The 19,432-nt window shown below is 44.5% G+C and overlaps 1 protein-coding gene across 1 annotated transcript in view; it reads left to right on the top strand.

Annotated features, from left to right (window-relative positions):
- Positions 1 to 454: 454 nt before the first annotated feature.
- The window catches only part of LOC136639408 (PH and SEC7 domain-containing protein 3-like), a 163,893-nt gene continuing 144,915 nt past the window's right edge, over positions 455 to 19,432 (top strand). The window contains exons 1-2 of the mRNA XM_066613572.1: positions 455 to 663; positions 13,919 to 14,030. Of these exons, the coding sequence (XP_066469669.1) occupies positions 643 to 663; positions 13,919 to 14,030 (133 nt within the window). The 5' untranslated portion in view covers positions 455 to 642. The remainder of the gene's footprint in view (positions 664 to 13,918; positions 14,031 to 19,432) is intronic.

Genomic DNA, 19,432 nt, shown 5'->3' on the forward strand with positions numbered 1-19,432 from the left:
AGGTAAGTGTGGATAGGGTTGCAGCCCTTTGCTCCCAGGCAAGTGCACGTGGGGTTGCAGTCCGTCCGAGACCAGGACAGAGGCTGACTTGGGCACGACCCCCCTCTGCGTGCCTGCTCAGCAGCGAGTCCCACGGAGCGCCAGGCTGCGTGAACTTCCCGCGCTGGTCTTGCGCTGGGAGCGCCTGGCGGGCCCGCTTCCCCGCGGCTTCACTGGCGCGCAGCGCACATGTGCAGACACTTCCCCAGCGGGAGAAGCCGTCCGCTCATGCTCAGAAGAGGCGGCTGCTGAGCCGCGCCGGGGCTGCGCCGCGCGAAGTTGGGCGGCCCGGGCTTCGTTGTCATGCCTACTCCTCCTCCCCGCCGATGCCAGCCGCGCGCCGCGTGAGCAGGCGGGCAGCTGCTGCCGCCGCGAGCGCAGCGGAGCGGCCCCCCTGCCCAGGTGGCACCGTGGCCGGCTCCTTCTCCTGCCTCCCGCGGCTCGGCGAGGCGACGCTGCGGCCGGCCCCCGAACAAAGGGAGCCCGGCTGGAAGGGGGGCGAAGAAGAGGGTGCTGAGCCGGGGGCAGCTCCGTTGCCGAGCGCCACCCGCCCCGGGCTATTGTTGCAGCCGCGGCAGCGCTAGCGGAGCCCTGAGATGGAAGATGGAAGGAGGCGGCGGTGGGGTAAGGCTCTCGCTCGCTCGCTCGCTCCCCGGGGCCGTTCGTTCGCCTGGAACACGAGATGCCTGCGGCTCCCTCCGGCGGGCGGGCTGACGGGCACCAGCCTCGGAAACAGCTTCTCTTTAGGCACACCCCAGCCCTCCCCGGTGGTGGAAAGAATAACTCTGTGTGTGTGTGTGTCTGTCTGTGAGGAGTTGAGTGTGTGTGAGAGTGTATCTGTGAGGTGTTGTGTCTGAGTGTGTAACTGTGAGGTGGTGTGTGTGTGTCTGTGAGGGGTTGTGTGTCTCTGAGGAGTTGAGTGTGTGTATCTGTGAGAGTGTATCTGTGAGGTGTTGTGTCTGAGTGTGTATCTGAGGTGGTGTGTGTGTGTCTTTGAGGGGTTGAGTGTGTATCTGTGAGAGTGTGTATCTGTGAGGGGTTGTGTGTGAGTGTGTATCTGTGAGGTGGTGTGTGTCTGTGAGGGACTGAGTGTGTATCTGAGGTGGTGGGTGTGTGTCTCTGTGAGGGGTTGAGTGTGTATCTGTGAGAGTGTGTATCTGAGGGGTTGTGTGTGTGTGTGTGTGTGTGAGAGAGAGAGAGAGAGGCGGAATTGTGCAGCTAGCTGCAGCTTTACCCTGAACTCTTCAGGGCAGTCATAATAGATTGATGTGGTTGACAGCAGGGCTTCTAAGAGGAATTTTATCAAGGGGTACAAAGTTTCTTTGGGGTTCCTTCCAAAAAAGGGGGGGTGAAAGAGTGGGGAAAGGTGGCAGTGGGATGAAACAGGGTGGGAGGAGAATGGCGACAGCTAGAATAGTCTTTGGAGCCCGGGTTTATTGGGCTTCCAGATGTGGAGCTTGGGTCTCCCTACCCATGCAGTGTCAGCAGCGAGATACAGTAATAGGGAAAACCAAACACACTCCTAAGTCTGTCTAAAATCTTTTAAATGTAGGAAATCATTGCAGAAAACTAGCCTCATTGTATTGAGGTGTACACTGGAATAGAAAATGTCCTGTGTGTACCAAAACTGACTTCTGCAGCAGCTGTACTCCTGCAGCTGTGTCTCTGAGCTCCTAGACAGTCCTTCATGGTAAGCAGACCCACAAGCCAAAGAGCTACTCTAGCAGGCCAGTTTCCTCCAAGATGTGACACTGTGTTAAGGAGTGTCATGTGTGCATTCCTGGGCCAAGTGGGTGTGGCTTGTGGCAGTAGCTGATACCATGTGCCCGTGGTAGTGTCCCAGCATCCTGCATGGGCAGCAAGTCTGAGTGAGATAGGAAAATATAATACCCCAGGAAATTTTTTGGCCCCAGTTTTGACCCTCCGCCCAGGTACAAATTACCCCTTTACTCCCTCTCATGGGCCCTGGTTGGCAGCACCATCCTAAGCTGTTATACCCTTGGTTTCATAGGGGTTTACTCCAGTGTGGCACAGAAGGGGATTTGTTGGTCTTGGCCTGGAGAGACCCAGCTTCAGTTTTCCGCCTGGTGAAGAAGCTCATCAAATAGTCACTGTATCTTATTAACCTTGTACAGCATTCATATAGCGCACTTCATGTGAATGGCATTGAATGAATATTTTTGTTGCTGGCTTTAATTGCTCAGTTGTGCTGCCTGTAGAACAAGCAAAGCTGTTGTACAGCTGTGAGCTCTCTCTCCCCTGTTTTCTCACTTTCTATGTCTATGTGAGTAAAAAAACCGTGCACACTTTCCACAACTTACAATGAAACTGCTTCAACAGCCAAAGGAAAGTTGCACGTTGGCACATTTTCCATATAATTTGCTTTGCTTGTAGTTTTGATTTTCTGTTCCTCCAATTTTTAGTTACAGTATTTGTTCTCTAAATTAAATTGTATAAATATCTTTTGTAAGGCACTTTTCCAGAATAATAATGATAGTAATAATAATAATGATAAAAATAGCATTTAATGCAGTTTGTGCAATTGTAGCATCTGTGCACCCAGAGACAACCAAGTGTGAAATGGCCATACGTTCATAGTTGCTTGCAGGTCTTTGTCCCATATGGTCTTGTTTTTTCTTCTCTGTTCTAGTTGCTTGAGAGAATCCATCTGTCCCTGTTCAGTCCCATTATATTATATATTGAATGCCATGTGTGAGAACCCTTCTGTTCTGACTGACTGCCTGGATTTTATTTTTAGTTTCAAAAACCAGACTCAGTTTAATATTTTACAGCGTTGAACCTAGACCATTCTAGGTGTAGCTATTGAAAGGTTCAGAATTCTGAAAAGCACTTTGCAGTAACAGCTTTCATGCCTCCTTTTTCAGCAGCAATCTAGTGGGCGCAACCTCAGTGTTGTGCTGGAGACAGAAGTTTCCAAGGTTTGATCTTCATTTTGGAGATCCTCTGTTCTGACTGTAAAGTCTTTTTCTAGAGTCTTTTGCCCCACTCACTGAACCCTTCTAGGGCGCATCATCTTGACTGTATATCCTGCCAGTGGCTATAGACTAAGTTCATTCATTAATACTCTTCTTGGGTGGCACCCTGGAGCTGTTTTATGTACTTGCCATGGTGAACCAGATGGTGCATCAGTGTTCCTTGCAGCTGGTTTAATGGATTGGTAACTGGTTAAAGAACAGGAAGCAAAGAGACCTTTCACCAGAAGTTGCACCATGGAGGAACAACTAAGAAGTGGTTTTCCCCAAGGTTCTGTCTTGGAACTGATAATTTTCAACTGTTTCGTAAGCAGGGATGGTCACTTGACTCAAGTATCGCAAAAACCTGCTTTTTGGACACTTGAGTTATGGATGTTGCTGACCTTGACTTGCAACTCGGGGCTGGTGACTCGAAAAGAGTCAGAACTCAAAATTACTCAAGTCATGTCTCTCTCTCTCTCTCTCTCTCTCTCTCTCTCTCTCTCTGTGTGTGTGTGTGTGTGTGTGTGTGTGTGTGACTTTTTCCCCTACTACATCCACATCACTCTGAAGACCTTGTGGGTGTTCTGGAAGCCAGCCTTCAGACTGACAGGTTTTTCGTTCCAGGAGCTAAGACTGGGGGGTTGGGAAAGGCTTAAGGGTATTTTTGGGGGGAGCTGTGAAGTTTTGCTCAGGGAAGCAAAACTGACTTGACTCACAGCTTGACTTGTTTCTCGAAATGACTTGTGTCTCAAGTTGCAACACTTGAAATTTCTCATGAGTTGAATTGCGACAGCTGTACGCTATGACTCGCGGGGTTACTGACTTGGGGCTTGACTCGCTACTCGGGTTCTTGCTTTGAGCACATCCCTGTTTATAAGGCGTTTGAAGTTGGAGGTGAACAGTGAGCTCGCCAAGTTTCTAGATGACACCAACCAATCCAGGGTAGTAAAAACCAAAGCAGATGGTGAAGTGCTACAGAAGGACCTTTCCCCACTGGGTGAATGGACAACCAAATGGAAAATGCAGTTCAGTTACTTTACAGTTAACGCACATCAAGGCAAAATAATATCACAACTTCACATATGTACTGATGAGATCCTAAACTGTTAATGTCAACCAAAAAGAGAGATCTTGATGTCACGGCGGAGAGCTCAGTGTAAATGTTGACTTGGTCTGTGGCAGCAACTAGGGAGGTGAATTCCATGCTAAGTCGTTAGGAAAAGGATTGGGAATAAGATTGCTAATATTATATTATAATGCCGATATATAAATCTCTTGTGCAGTCACATTTGCATTACTATGTATGGTTCTGGTTGCCACACCTCAAGAAGGGTATTGTAGAACTGGAAAAGGTGCAAAAGAGGATAGTCAAAATTATCAGAGGTCTGGAGCACCTTTGTTATGAGGAAAGACAACAATACTTGGATTTTTTTTAGTCTAGAATAAAGCAGCTAAGGGATAATATGGTTGATACTCACAAAATTATGGATAGTGTAGGGATATATTGGGACCATAGTGCACAGGGTAGGTGAATTTAACTCTTCTCCCTCCCTTATTGTTTTCTTGAGGAACCCCTTCCCCTTGTGGCTATTTTTGCAATAGCCTCTGATTTTTGTTGCATGGGGTTTCTGACTATACTTCTGGACTGTGTTTTGTTGATTAAAGTGTGTACTGCTTAGATGTGATCATAAGGCATCATAATCTGCTGAGGGATCTATTGATCCCTTTAAATATGATTCCTTAAATTGGTTGTAGAATAGTAATAATTAGACACAGCTCTTATGGAATGAATGATCTAGGAAGTTGCTGCCATTTCATTGAAAATTTTAATATGCCCATGATAGTAATGTTGTACAATTGCTTCAAGAAAACTGCAGCACAGGATGTAGGTCTGTATACATTTTGAATCCCAAGTGAAAAACAAGAGGAGAAGCACTCTATCCCCAGAGACTTACACCAGGTCAGCGACAGCACCAAAAATAGCAGCCAGATTGCACTGCTGAGACTATGCTGTATTCCATATAACTGCTCTCCACTTTGAACCAGAAGGATCTTCATAAAACTCTTTGACAGCACAGGAAGTCACAAAGCAGGGCTGCCAGAGCAGATCTCACTTACTTTTTGAATGACTTCAGAGTTCCATTAACTTTTAATGGGGAAACCAGATGTCGATAATTTCCAGCTCATTGCTTGCACTAAGTTAAATGTGAATGTGAATACACTAGTGGAAGGAAAGGGGAGGCAGTACCAGAAAACCTTTTTGATGCAATAAGTGAATCACTGTTGCAAGACTGTGGAATAAGATTACCTCTTTCAGGGGTAAGCAAATAGATTGAAACACTTTCGGCTTATTCAGTGCCATCATAAAACTTCTATTTATCTTAGCAGCAATTTGAGGCATTTCCTCTCTTCCCTTCACCCACTGCTAATGCGCTGAATGGTTCCCTGCTGTCAGACAGGGAGGCTGTATTTAAATTGACATATAGCCAGTATAGTGTATGCAGCCTTAGACTCATGGCACAATCGTAAGTAAGTCTTGCAAAGGTGCAGCAGCCACTGTGTTGGCCTAGAGTGGGCTAAATATCTGGCATGTATCCAAATAGCCCCATTGGGCAGTCAGGGTCATTAGTTGGGTTAAGGAGAAAAATATCCCCTACCCTGAGGAGACCTCCAGCCTGCGCCTAATGAATGTTGGATATAGCAAAGGGTGTGTGGCCCCACTGTGCCAGCACTAGTTAGGATTGGGCTGCCCATGCTGCCTGCCTGAGAAGCCCTTGACCACACAGAAAGAGTCCAGGCACTGCTCCTCTATATGCTATATTGGCCCTCCAGAAATATGCTGGGGCAGTTCTGTTATGGGAAGGAGCAGCATTGTAACCACTTTAAGAACATAAGAACAGCCCCACTGGATCAGGCCATAGGCCCATCTAGTCCAGCTTCCTATATCTCACAGCGGCCCACCAGATGCCCCAGGGAGCACACCACATAACAAGAGACCTGCATCCTGGTGCCCTGCCTTGCATTGGCATTCTGACATAGCCCATTTCTAAAATCAGGAGGTTGCACATACACTTCATGGCTTTTAACCCATAATGGATTTTTCCTCCAGAAACTTGTTCAATCCTCTTTTAAAGGCATCCAGGCCAGATGCCGTCACCACATCCTGCGGCAAGGAGTTCCACAGACTAACAACATGCTGAGTAAAGAAATATTTTCTTTTGTCTGTCCTAACCCTCCCAACACTCAATTTTAGTGGATGTCCCCTGGTTCTGGTGTTATGTGAGAGTGTAAAGAGGGCAGGGGGTCTGGTCTAGAGGGTAGAGCCTCCGTTAGCCTGAAGATAACATCAGAAGGTCGCCAGTTTGAGGACACCGGCAGCTCCCTGAATAGCTGAGAATGGCGAGACCTTGAAGCAGCTGACAAGCAGAGCTGAGTGATTCCACCTGCTCTTGGTGTGAGCAAGAAGCATCTTGGCTACCCTCCATGTGAGAGATGGAGCTGCTTGTCAGCCTGCATGGGAAAACTGGAGTTCAGAAGTGAGACCATACCAGGAAGATCCATTCTGAAATGTTGTTGGTTCTTGAAAGAGAGAACCTCTATGATTGTAAAAATCCTCTTGAGGGATTTAGAAATGCCTCCCTATGTAAACCACCTTGAATAAAGTCAGGGGAGTAATCCCATGACCAGAAAGGTGGTATATAAATACCTAGTTATTATTATTATTAAAGAGCACCTCTCTATCCACTTTATCCTTCCCATGCATAATTTTGCATGTCTCAATCATGTCCCCCCTCAGGCGTCTCTTTCCTAGGCTGAAGAGGCCCAAACGCTGTAGCCTTTCCTCATAAAGAAGGTGTCCCAGCCCAGTAATCATCTTAGTCGCTCTCTTTTGCACCTTTTTCATTTCCACTTTCACATTGCCAATGTAATGTCTTTGATATAAAAGTATAGTGGGGAGGTAGCACAGAAGGGAACTTCATTACCAGGGTGTGAGGATTTCTGGTTAGCTTTGACCTTTTCTTTCAGTGCCTTGAATTAAACCAAGATATTCCGAGAGAGTAATTAACCTTTATAGGCTCATGCAGATCTTTCACATTTTCAGAATAGTTGATGAGAATAGCTCAAGTCATTCGTGTTGTACTGGTTCTTCTAGTGTTGTGGTGGGAAACCACTTCCTATTGAATAGTCATTGAAATTGCACACAATCTGAATTCTCTACAGGATGAGGGGGAAGTGTGAAGAAGCTGGGGGAGGGTGTATGGAATTCACTTAAATTTTGTGAATTTGGGTGACAACTTTCAGCAACCATCCCTAAAAAGTGAGGTTTTAAAATATTTTTATATATAGCATAATTATAAAGGTAATATCCTATGTGTGCATGTGCACATTTATGTCCTATGTAAATATCTAAACTGTGTTGATGATGTGTAACCAAGAGATGGGAAGAGCTTTACAGATGAAGAGTCAGAGCTATACAAAGCAGGCATGCCCAGTTCTCCACAGCCACCACTGATCTCTAGAACAAATGTTCCCTTTCCTCCTGAGGCCACCCCCCCCCCCCGCAAGATTCAATGGTATGCCTGGGCCATTAGTTGCATCAATTGTTTGCAACTAGAGCTATAGTCTTATCCATGCTTACTTTGGAGTAAGCTTTGTTGAATTCATTGGCACTTACTTCCAGGTATTCATAAGATCAGGATGCAGGACTGTCAGCTAATTAGATTTAATGATGTGTAGTTATCAGTATTTTTAACCAATTACAGTAGATAGTAGATTAAATTGAAATAAAGAAGTATTGGTTTAATGTGAAACCTTATTAAGATATTGAAGAAAATGTAAGATAATTTGCAGTTTAAGTATAAAAGGTTGGCATTTACTGGACAAAAATTACAAAAGTAATTTTTAAATGCCCTTTATTTTCATGGAACACAATTAACCAAGAATCTCATTGAAATCAATGGAGCAAAAAGGTGCTTAATTTTTGCTGAATTGTGCTCATTGTTAGAATGACAAGATCTTTACAACTTTTTCTTTTGTGATTCTGAATAGTTATGGCAAATGTGCCTTTAGCTCATGGCCCACAACTATTAACACTGTTCACTAGCTTCAGTTAAAGCTTTAGTTTGATCTTCCAGTTGGGAATGCCATCCCATACATGCTTACCTGAGAGTAAATTCCATCACAGATTGTGAGCTTACTTCTGACTAAACGTGCTTAGGGTCACGCTGCAACCCTATTTTGAGATTCCATAGGGGCATAAAAGTGACTAAATAGGACACCCTTCATGCATGCTCTCTGCAGCTGACAACTTTTATCTGTAGAAGCAAACCTTAAATATTAAACATTAGAAAAGTCTAAATTATATATACATGAAGCTTCACTGAGTCACAAAATCATGTTGAGTCATGCCATGAATCACACATGTACTCCCTCGAGCATTGGGGAGAAATGCATATCTACCTAACATAGTATAGCAATCAGGGCACACCATAAACATCTCCAGTTATTGAATAGGCTCAGTTGGAGATGCCACCACATCCAGAATAAAGCCTCTCCCATTTCTCCCTTCCGTTGCCTCCTGCTACGTTTGAAATTTAGATAAAATCTCACTAGGAAAAGGGCCCTGTCTTAGACTTTGTGCTTAGTTTCTCTTTTTGGGTAGCTTAATTCTGTTCTGGATGTTGTTTTTGGACTTTCTCTTTATTCACTATACAGCCACTGTATCTTTGAAAAAGGGGGGAATAAAAATAATTTAAATATATAAACAATCTTTCTCTCACAGTGTCTTTATAAAGTGTCGTATACCCTGATTGGTGCTATATAAATAATACAGGTGTGTGCCACTTAACAAAGGGGATACGTTATCCGATCCCTGTTGTTATGTGATTAGGTCATTAAGGGAACATTCAGTCCAGTCTATTGCCTTTGTGGAGTAAACAGACACCCCCTGCCAGTAACGAACTAGCTGCACAAGCTCATGGAGGTAGATTGCCTCTTCTGTGCATTAAGACCCTCTCTGTTGTGTAAACAGACATTTGCTGCAGGCTATGGGAGACGCGATTGCCGCATTAAGAACATCTTTATTGTGCTTTGACCACTGTGATATATGCAGTCCATCATGAACTGAACAGTTGTTAAGCGGTACACGCCTATATATGCTGTGATGCAAATGTGGATGTTAGATATACCTCCTAGAGGCTGAGGTAAAGGTGTAGCCCACACAAGGAGCAAAATCTCTTACAGTGCAGTTCTGTGCTTGTCTACTCAGAAGTCTCTCTCTATTAAGTGTGACCTACTCTCAGGAAAGTGGGTATAGGGTTGCAGCAGTGAGCCAGTCTTGTTCTCTCACCCACTTTAGCCTAAAGTGGTTTCCCTGCTGATAGGACTACTGATCTCTCTTCAGTTCCTTTGTTGACCAGATTTAGGTGGGAATAATCTGTCTGCTTTCAGGTTCAGGATTCACAACAGGTCTGAGCCCTGACATCAGACTGGATATCACATAGTTTTTGATGTGTAGAACCGTTGTACTAGGAATAAAATGCTCAGATAGTTGAAGCATAGATTGTTAAATTGTGTGGGAAAGTCTTTTAATGTGTGTGTCTGTTGTGATGAGGTCTTCCAGAGAAGTGTCAGTTGCTCATGTTTCAACTCTGAAGTGTCTGGCTGCAAGAACTAAGAAGTGTCCCCAAGTCTTGCAACCTACTGTAGTACAGTGGCTCATGTTATACCAGGGCTTTTCAAACTGGGGCGTCATTACGCCCCAGCCTGTGAGCCCTGATCTCTGCCCCTTAAGGGGTGGGGGCAGCCTGGAGGCAGGGAAGAGGCAGCGGCGCGATCGCCAGGATCGCGCCGCCCAGGGGGGCTGCAGGGGCTTGGGTGCACAACCTGCAGCAGGGCTCCCCGCAGCAGTGAAAGTAAATGCAGAGCAATTTAAAAGTGCTCCACTTCTGCTTTAGCGGAGGCGGGGTGCGATCGCTCCGCATTTACTTTCACTGCTGCGGGGAGCCCTGCTGCAGGTCACGCTGGGCTCCCTGCAGCCTGGGGAGGCTGCAGGAGGCTTGGGTAAGTGCACCCAAGCCCCTGCAGCCCCCTTGGGCGGCGCGATCCTGGGGATCGTGCCTCTGCCTTCCCCCCGCCCCCTCTGCCTCCCCCTGCCCACCCAAGTACTTAGTGGCTCTCAAACTCTCCCAGAGAGTTTGAGAACCACTGTGTTACACTGTAGTAGTAAGCTGGGAGTTCGTTGCTCATTTTTCTCACCAGTCAGAGATTTATTGGATGGCTTTAGACAAGCTACTGTTCTCTCAGTCTCTTCCCCCCAATTTGTAACGCGAGTGTTTATATTAGTAATGGCCCCCTATACAAGATTGTTGTAAGGATTACAAGGAGATGGTAGAATGCATGCTTAAGGTCCCACGTTCAATCCCTGGTGTCTTCAGTTAAAAGAATCTGAGGTTAACAGGGCTGAGAAAGACCCTTGGAGAACTGTTACCAATAATGGGCTAGATCAGCTATTTTCAACCACTGTGCCACAGCTGTGTGCTGGGAATAATCCACAGGTATGCTTAGGAGTTTTGTGGGAGGGCCATTTATTAGTAGGGTTGGGGGATTTGAGCCCCCTGCTGGCAGTGCAGTGTGCCTTGTCAATTGTCCACATTGGTAGCGCAGTGTGATGATATGCCTTGAAAATTTTAGCACCTCGTCAGTGTGCAGTGAGATGAAAAAGGATGAAAACCATTGGGCTAAATTGACAAATAGTCTGATACAGCCTAAGGTAGCTTCCTTTTTTGATAATTCACGTGACGTGGCAACTTTTGAAATGCACCACATAAATGCTTGCTCTAATTTTTAATAGTTTGATCATATTACCTTGACATGCTAAGGGATGGTGTGGACGAATACTCTGCACAGTCTTAAGTCACATTGCCCTGGCTGGGGGTAGAATATGTGTATGCTAGTGCTCCCTCCCTCTGCATTTAGAAGGGTGATTCAGAATATTGTTCAAACTTACAACCCAGACCTATGGTGCTCTGGCACCATGAGGTCCAGCCGGTGCTGAAATGGCCACTGCTGTATCCTACGGGACCAGAGCAGCTGTCAGAGTCTCCTTGGCAAAGGGAATATTTGTTCCCTTATTCTGGGTAGAGCTCTGATGGCGCCAATGGTTCTCCTTGGAGCTGCAGCTGCTATTTAGTGAGGTGCAGAACCGAGGAGGCCTATGTTGGGCGGCTTGGCTAAGGAGAGTGCATAGGATTTGGCAGCAGCCTCTGCTGCCATCCTTGCTGTCCCTGCCTCCTCTCCTGAGTCTGACCCGCCCTATGGCCTGCCCTTTCTCTGCCCAGTTTCGCTCCCTGCCTTCCCCCCCAAGAAGTCACCCCTGCTGTTCCAGTGGGGATACTTACAGCCTGCAGCTCCTGGTTCATGTCTTTCTGGCTCTGAGGCCCAGTGCTGACTGGCACTGGCCTTTCCCCCTGTGCAGCAGGATCACTGCCAGTGTGCCTTACGACACTTTTGTGACACCCAGCGCCAGTGGTAAGCCTGATAGGATTGGACTCTTAATGTCTTCAGTACAAATCTATGGTGTAGCCTCAATTTAAAGATACAGTGAACATTTGATTTAATGGACCTTGATTTAACAGATCAAACAACATAAATAATGGATGTTGTTTGCTTCCTCAAAAGCTAGTTGGATATGTTTTCCACATGCACATGTGTGTTCTCATAAGTGCATTTGGATTTAATAGACTTTTGGCATTAACAGACACCCTCCCCCCCCCATTAGTCCATGTCTGCAGCCATATTGTAAAACTGGAAAATGCATCTTACATGCTCAGGGGTGGTGGTGGTGAAGCACCAAGCCTACCAGAAAATAAACTACATATGGGGTTCTTTCATCTCAATAAAAAGGCATAAAAGAGAGTAACACAATAGACATAGTCATGCGCAGAGTGTATAGAGGAGTGGATGGGGAGTGGATAGAGACAAGCTTTTCTTCCTCCTTTGCAACACTAGAACTTGGGCTTATCCATGGAAAGTGATTGGCAGACAATGCAGGGTAGGCAAAGGAAAATGCTTTCTCATGCACCACATAGTTAATTTATAGAATTCATGGCCTTAAGAGGTGGTGATGACCATGAACCTAAATGGCTTTAAGAGGGAGTTAGATGAATTCATAGAGCAGTGGTTCTCAAACCTTTTAGCATCAGGACCACCTAATAAAAAATTGCACTTTCACAGCTGTTCCAAGTCTCTATGGCAAAAATGGTGATTGGGCAGCAGTGCTCCCCCCCCCCGACCGGTAGCAGGTCATTTAACCCTTGATGCACATAGCCTAATCTACCCTATCAGTTTTGTGAACCACCAAAAATTGGGCCATGATTCACTGATGGGCCACGGACCCACAGACCCATTGTCATAGAAGATATATGCATGCTATATTCGCTCCATGGTCGGAGGCAGTGTACCTCTGAATACCAGCTGCTGGGGTGGTGCAATGGTCAGAGGGCTCAGTTGCCTTCAAGCCCTGCTTGTTTGCTTCCCAGGTACATCTGGTTGGATCATGTGGGAAACAGGACACTGACCGTCCAGGCCCTTTGATCTTATGACTGCTCTTATGTGGTTATGTTGCTGTGACAGATTGAAGCAATTCTAAACACAATGCATATGATTAAAATATATTTTTAAAAATATATAAATGAATATCCTGAAACCAATCTGCCACATCCTTTTCCATGACTCTTGTTAATAAACCCTTGATCAAAACCACATGATCCCAAGGCAAGTCATTGCTATGAAGCTGGCTTGCTTGTGAGCATTGCAAGCGCATCTGAAGGTAGCAAAACTCTTAGAACAAGGGACGAGGGTCAGTTTGTCTCAGAAAACCTATGGATTACTTCTGGTTCAAAGAATCTTTCAATCACTGGTTGCAATTGGTTCTACCAGGCTCCTGTCCATGAGGTCTGTTGTTTTGATTAGGCTTCACAGCCTCAATGGGGAATAAATGTATCTTTTGACTGTCCAGATATTCCTCTGCTGGTACACAGGCTTGTTCCTTGTCATTTATAATGCTTCTGTGAAGAATGCACTATTGGAGAAAGTATTTTTGCTGCTCAGCATTCCAGCAAGCAATCATCTGTTGGCGATGAAGGTGTGAAGACGACTTTCTCAGAAGCTCAGATTGCATCCTTTCCACATTGCAAGTGGTTATGTCTTACCAGTGTATGATGTTTCAGAGGTGAATTGAGTGGAGAGAGATGGTGTGTTGGCCAGTTGATCTGGTACACACTGGGAATATGCACTGAAGCATAGAAATGATCCAGAGGCTTACTGGTTGATCCTATGCATGTTTAACCAGAAGTAAATTTGGCTGAATTCAGTGGCACTTACTCCCAAGGAAGTGTGCATAGGATTGCTGCATTGGGCATATAGCAAACAGTGACACTGCAGCTTGTAGAAGAGCATACACAAAAGGGGGAGAAAGCATTCTTTACCATCGAGACTGCAAACCCCTTTGTGGGCCATTCAGATGTCACATGGAACCAGGATTAAATACTAATTCTATGTGACATCCCCTAGCCTTGAATGAGTGTACTTCCTTCCTTGAGGGAATGCATGGATTCTGCTTGTGGTTTAGAACAAGCCAGGATTTGCTGTGATGTCCAAATGTGGCAAATCCTGACCTAAACAGAGTTTGGCAGCAAACCAGAACCTGAAATGGGGATTCCTGTGACTAAGCCATGATTCTGTGTGATGTCTAAACCAGGCCAGTGCCTGTGGGGAGTAAGTATCTTGTGTACAAGGCCAGTGTGCTCCAGAAAATCCCATTGCTGTTGCTTTGAGACACAAATTATCAGTGGAATGTGTCATAGTTATCTAATTGGGTGTTTTTCTTCTCTTTTTGTTTTTAGGGAGAAGCATTTGTTTGGGTTAACGGTGCGTCGGCTCATTCCCAGAGCGTCGCCAAGGCCAAATATGAGTTTTTATTTGGCGGATCAGAAAGTGAGAAAAGTTCAGAATCTGGTAAGAACTTATTTTTCTTATTTTACTAGTCACATATGTTTTTGTTTACTTAGAGCCAGTGCAGACTCTTAACTGTGGGAGTAGGAAGCTGGATTCTGCTTTCCCTCAGAACTAGCTAAGAACCTGGGTAAGTGGAGAGTGTCATTTCAGACATATCCCATAAATGCTATTCAGGCAGTAGGAAGTGAATTCACTCTGAGAAGGGATCTTCTACTCATTGCTTAACTGCAGTTATGATTATTGTCTGCCATTGTTTCATCATATCTAGCTCTTGTACAATGCCATTTAGCATGGCAGAGCGTGAGTTTTTGGGTGTACTATGAGTGAATCTGCTGAGAAGTGGTTGCCTGGTTGCTCTACCCCAGTGGTTCTCGAACTGTGGGTCGGGACCCACTAGATGGGTTGCGAGCCAATTCCAGGTGGGTCCCCATTCATTTCAATATTTAATTTTTAATAGATTGGCCTTGATGCTCCCAGGTGTGTGATTGCATTTGGGGAAATTTGACAGACCTGTACTGTAAACAAGCTACTATGTATGTTCTTTTAACAATGAAAGTCAACGAGACTTACGCCTGGGTAAGTGTGGGTAGGATTGTAGACTAGGATTGTTAAAAATTTTCCTGCCTAATGATGTCACTTCTGGTCACAACATCACTTCCTGTGGGTCCTGACAGATTCTCATTCTAAAAAGTGGGTCCCAGTGCTAAATGTGTGAGAACCACTGCTATACCCAGTAGCCATTGTGTGGCTTGCTACAGCTTCCCCTTCCGAAAATGTCCTAAAGTAGGTCAAGCGGTGGCACGGTGAGCCCCATTTCTAGTCAAAAAGTTATTAAATTCTGCTTCTCTATAACGATCATGTGAATTGATTTTGCTCTAGCTTTTGGAGCAAGGTTTAAGTAAGATATGCAGGGCTGTGAGGCCCAGAAGGTGGTTAAGGTGGTGTACCAAATGATGTGCCAGTCTGTGTTTCTCCCACTCCCTGGTTTGGGAAGGAAGAGGAGGAAGGTGGAGTAGAAGAAGCGTGGAGAAGAGATTGGTTGGCTTGAATGTCACAAATGCTTTAGCCCTCCACTTGTCCTCTTCATTCCTCTCTTCCTTTTCCAATTTAGAGAGTGGGAGGAGCAGCAGCAGCAGTGGGGGTGGGTGGGAGAACGGAGGTTGGCGCTTCCTGCCAATCTGCCATCTGACTGCCTGAGTTGTCTACTGAACTGTGTAATGATCAGAGTCCTAATTGAGTAAGTGCCAGTAATAACATGACTGGGTTCTTGCCTGAGACCCTTCCCTCTAAGGAACCACTGGCTTAACCTGTACTTGTCCAAAATAAAACATTTTCCATTATCATTCATCCTAAACTTCTATGCAACTAATAGTATAAACCTTTCCTTAGTTTGGAAAACTGTCTTGTGCTTATTAACCTAATTAGAGGCATTTTGAGGCTGTTTGCTATAATATGCAGTTAACATCCCCCCCCCCTCCCAAGAGCCATTAACTGCATCATGGCATCTCTAGTTGTAAAGTTTCCCAATTGGGTTGCAGTTCTAGGCTGGGTAAACCTGAACCGAAGACTGCATATTTGCACATGCAGAGATGTGTGTGCACGTGTGAGAGAGAATGAGAGAGAGCCAGCAAACAGTATTGGCAACTCTATGAGATAGGCTAGGCTGAGGCACAGGGACTGATCCAAATCACTCAGTGAGCTTCATGGGTGAGTGGAGACTTGAACTTGGGTCTCCCCAGTTATAGGGTAATCCTCTAACCACTATATCCCAGTGACTCGCACTGCTAAAGTTGGAACTTCTAAGCCCTTCATCTCAACCGAGCCACCTCTTTTCTCAGAACACTCTGTAAAGAATATTTTGAAATGTGAATGATGTTGGCCTGTTTTATTTAATCTGAACATTGGGTGGCCATTTGTGTGAGGAATTCTCTCTCTTTTATGGTTGATATCTTGCTCTTGAAAAATATATTTTGGAATATGAATAAATGCTGCAGCCTTCAGAAGTATTGCTCACAACTGAAATTGGGAAAATTAGGTTCATAGTCTCGGGTTGTTCTAAAAAAAATCCTTCTAGTAAGATCAGAATGGATTATGACATCTGGTTTCTTGTGGTGCTCTAGTGTTACTAAGAGCTCAATCTTATTCTCCCCCCCCCCCCGTGTAGATGCAGTAACACAAAAAATGTGTACCACTGGGGGGGCAGTTGCGGAGGTCTCTCCTGGGTAAGGGAACAATTGTTTCCTTATCTGACGTTAAGCTTCCACAGCATGGCGGGGGGGGGGGGAGGGATCTGTGCTAGCTAAAAGCTAGTGCAGGTCTGTGTGAATCTGTACTGTGAGATCAGGTGTGGGAAAGGGAACTTGCTGCTGCTGAACCCGCCATCTTCCTGCATCATTCTGCCCATCCCATGCCCCATCACCCCCTCCCCTACCTCTCCTGTCACCTTATCTCTGTCACTGCTGACTTAAAGCCCTGGAGAGCCTGCTGCCTGTTAGTGCGGGTGATACTCAGCTAAATGGACCAATGGTCAGACTCATTAGAAAACAAGTTTTGCCTGTTCAGGTTGGAGGCAGGGATTGGGAAAACCACTGAACCAGATGTTGCGCTTGTCTCGCACTCTGTCCGTGGTTGTCTTCTCAGGTCTGTTTGGCAGTTATTTTACATTAGGGATGCTGGCTTGTGTCTGGTTTTTAAAAATATTTTTTACAATGTTGTACAATAAATTTGTTCTTTTCTTTTTCTTTCACTTTCTGTTCTCCCCACCCCTCCATTTTCTTGGACACTGAAGAAAGCAGTCTAAGCAAAGAGAACCAAAGGAGTATTTATTCAGAGTGGAGAGAGAAGAAAGGGGCTATTGATTCATGAGTGAAAATTTTGAAACGTTGGCGTTCCAAGTGAGGAAAACTGAGTGCTTCATAAGAAATATTTATAGACTTTGTTGGGCTTGGCTCGTGCCCTACAGAGTTTTTAAAAATGATATTTGTTTATGGAACACTTTTGGACTGAAATTATTCAGCCTCCTTGGGCCACAGCCTATAATAGTAGCATCACAGGCATGGTACTTGGAGTACTTAGAAAGGGATGATAGAGGCAGGCATGTGACTGGGTTACTTTACAGTAGGGCTGTCATCCAGTGAAAGAACTGGTAGTCGATCCGACTGTGGTTGGAAAAAGCATTCTTTTTCATACTGCATAGCAAAGGGATTGTATTACTCCGTTCTGATTTTGTCACCTGTGTTTCCCTCTACTCTCTTCTCAAGCTCTCTGATTAGCTCGAATAGAGTACTGGGGCCCTGGGGCAAAGTCCTGCACTAACCTTCCAATGGTGCTCCCCCATTCTCTGGTGGGGCATTGAGTACTGCCACTGATACTGTGAGCTTTTAGAGATCTGCTTGGTCATCTGGGCCCACTGATAGGCACTTACCCAGTGCTTGGCATGGCTGACTGTGACTCTAACCCTGCTTGAATAGGCAGTAATCAGAACAGTATGCCAACTGGGCAAAAAGGCATGTATTAAAGTGGTGTCCTCTTATATTTAGCAGTGGGAGAGCGACTGTCCATCTTTACCCCAGCATGATGTCTATTCCAGTTGTTATTGCTGGTGTCTCATTTGCATCTTTTTTTTTTTTAAGTTTGTGAGCCCTCTGGGAACAGGGAACAATTTATCTACTGTAGATACATACTTATAAGACAAGAAATTTCTGCCAATAAATCAAGTGTAAATCATCTCCTCGCTTTATCTGTGGATCATTCAGGGGTCAGCACTGTTCAGGCAGTCAGGAGAAGCCCAGAGGAGAGCAAGAAAACAATGTAGAGATAATCAGAGGACAATCAATCTCGGTGACAAGGCTGCAAGCTGCATCCATAGTTAACCTTTTCACTCCTCCTGAGAAAAAAGTAAGCCAGGGCTCAAGGCTTCCATTTAAATCGAGCAGGTTCACTTTTGCAGATCTTTCTGCAGCCTCCTTCCATTCTGTAAATGCTTACATTTTGCAGAGGTCTGTTTTTTAAACACCAGGATGTAATCCTCATTTCCATTTTAAACAAAGTCCCAGGCTACAATTCAGTGCACCATTACTTAAGAACAACACCCATGGAAAACTATGGGTCTACTTCTGAGTAAATTAGGTTGCAACTATGTGTAGCTGTGCTTGCTCAAGCTCATTCCTTGTTGCTTGTCTCTCCATTGTGAATTGCACACTCCCAGTTATGTGTTATAAGTTGTATGTTGAGCCTCTGGCTTAACACACCAGGCACCTTAAAGAAGGATTTGATAAATGGTTCTATTGGTATATTATTTACAGTGTACTTACTCTGATAATGTTTATAGAAAGGTTGTGAAAACCAGAATTTAATATGTTTTTATATTTTAATATAAAATATAAATAAATATATGTTTTAATAATATAAAATTTTAATAAATATGTTTTAATATTAATATATAATAAATAATATAAAATTTTAATAAATATATGTTTTAATATTTAAAATGTTTTTATCTGCTATTTGTGCTAATTTATGTTTTTTAAATCTGTTTTTTACATGTTGTTAGCCGTCCTGGGTCCCTTTTAGGGAGAAGGGCGGGATACAAATAAAGTTTATTATTATTATTATTAATTTAAAAAGTTAATGAATAAAAATGTATCTTAGGATATTTTACTATATTTTTTAATAAATTAGAGAATGAACAGTTCTTAGGTAACAATTCCTGGTAGGTTATTTTTCAGGATCTGGGCTCTGGTAAAATCAGGCGGAATTAAAGTCAGACAGCCCCCTAAGTTTAACCCCCAACATATCCAAAGGTCTTCAAAAATTTTATGGTTTTTTGCTCAAAACCTGCCCTCAACTTATCTGTGAAATTGACTTATAGGCAAGTGACTATGGTAGTTATTTAGATGTGTAACCTAACCTATTTAGATGTGTGAACTATTTTTTTTGGTGAAAAATTGTATCTAAATATTCTTAATGATAAAATAATAATACAGATGGTGCCTCAGTATCCGCGGGGATCCATTCTTGGACCCCCCACAGATTCCGAACACAGTGGTTTTCAATCCCTTAAGCCCTCTGGACGGCTTTCTGAAACCCGCTGAGGCCGCACATGTCTGCTTGCAACCTCTGCGAACTTTAGAATCATAGTGCGGAAAAATGGTACTTCCAGTACCAAAAATGGTACTTCCAAAAAACCAGAAGTGACGTTTTAATACCTTTAAAAGGCATTAGGAGGGCCAGGGAAGTGCAGCTCTGGTCCCCTTCGGAGGGTTCAGGTGGAGCCAAATCTAGCTCAACATGGGTTGGGGGGATCTGCATTGAGCAGGCTCCACCTGAAATTTAATTTTCTTTTCCAAAAAATGTAGGATTCTGGAAAAAAAGGGAAGTTTAAAACAGAGTGTAAATATATG

Source organism: Tiliqua scincoides, chromosome 2 (genome assembly GCF_035046505.1).
Source record: "Tiliqua scincoides isolate rTilSci1 chromosome 2, rTilSci1.hap2, whole genome shotgun sequence".
NCBI lineage: Eukaryota > Metazoa > Chordata > Lepidosauria > Squamata > Scincidae > Tiliqua > Tiliqua scincoides.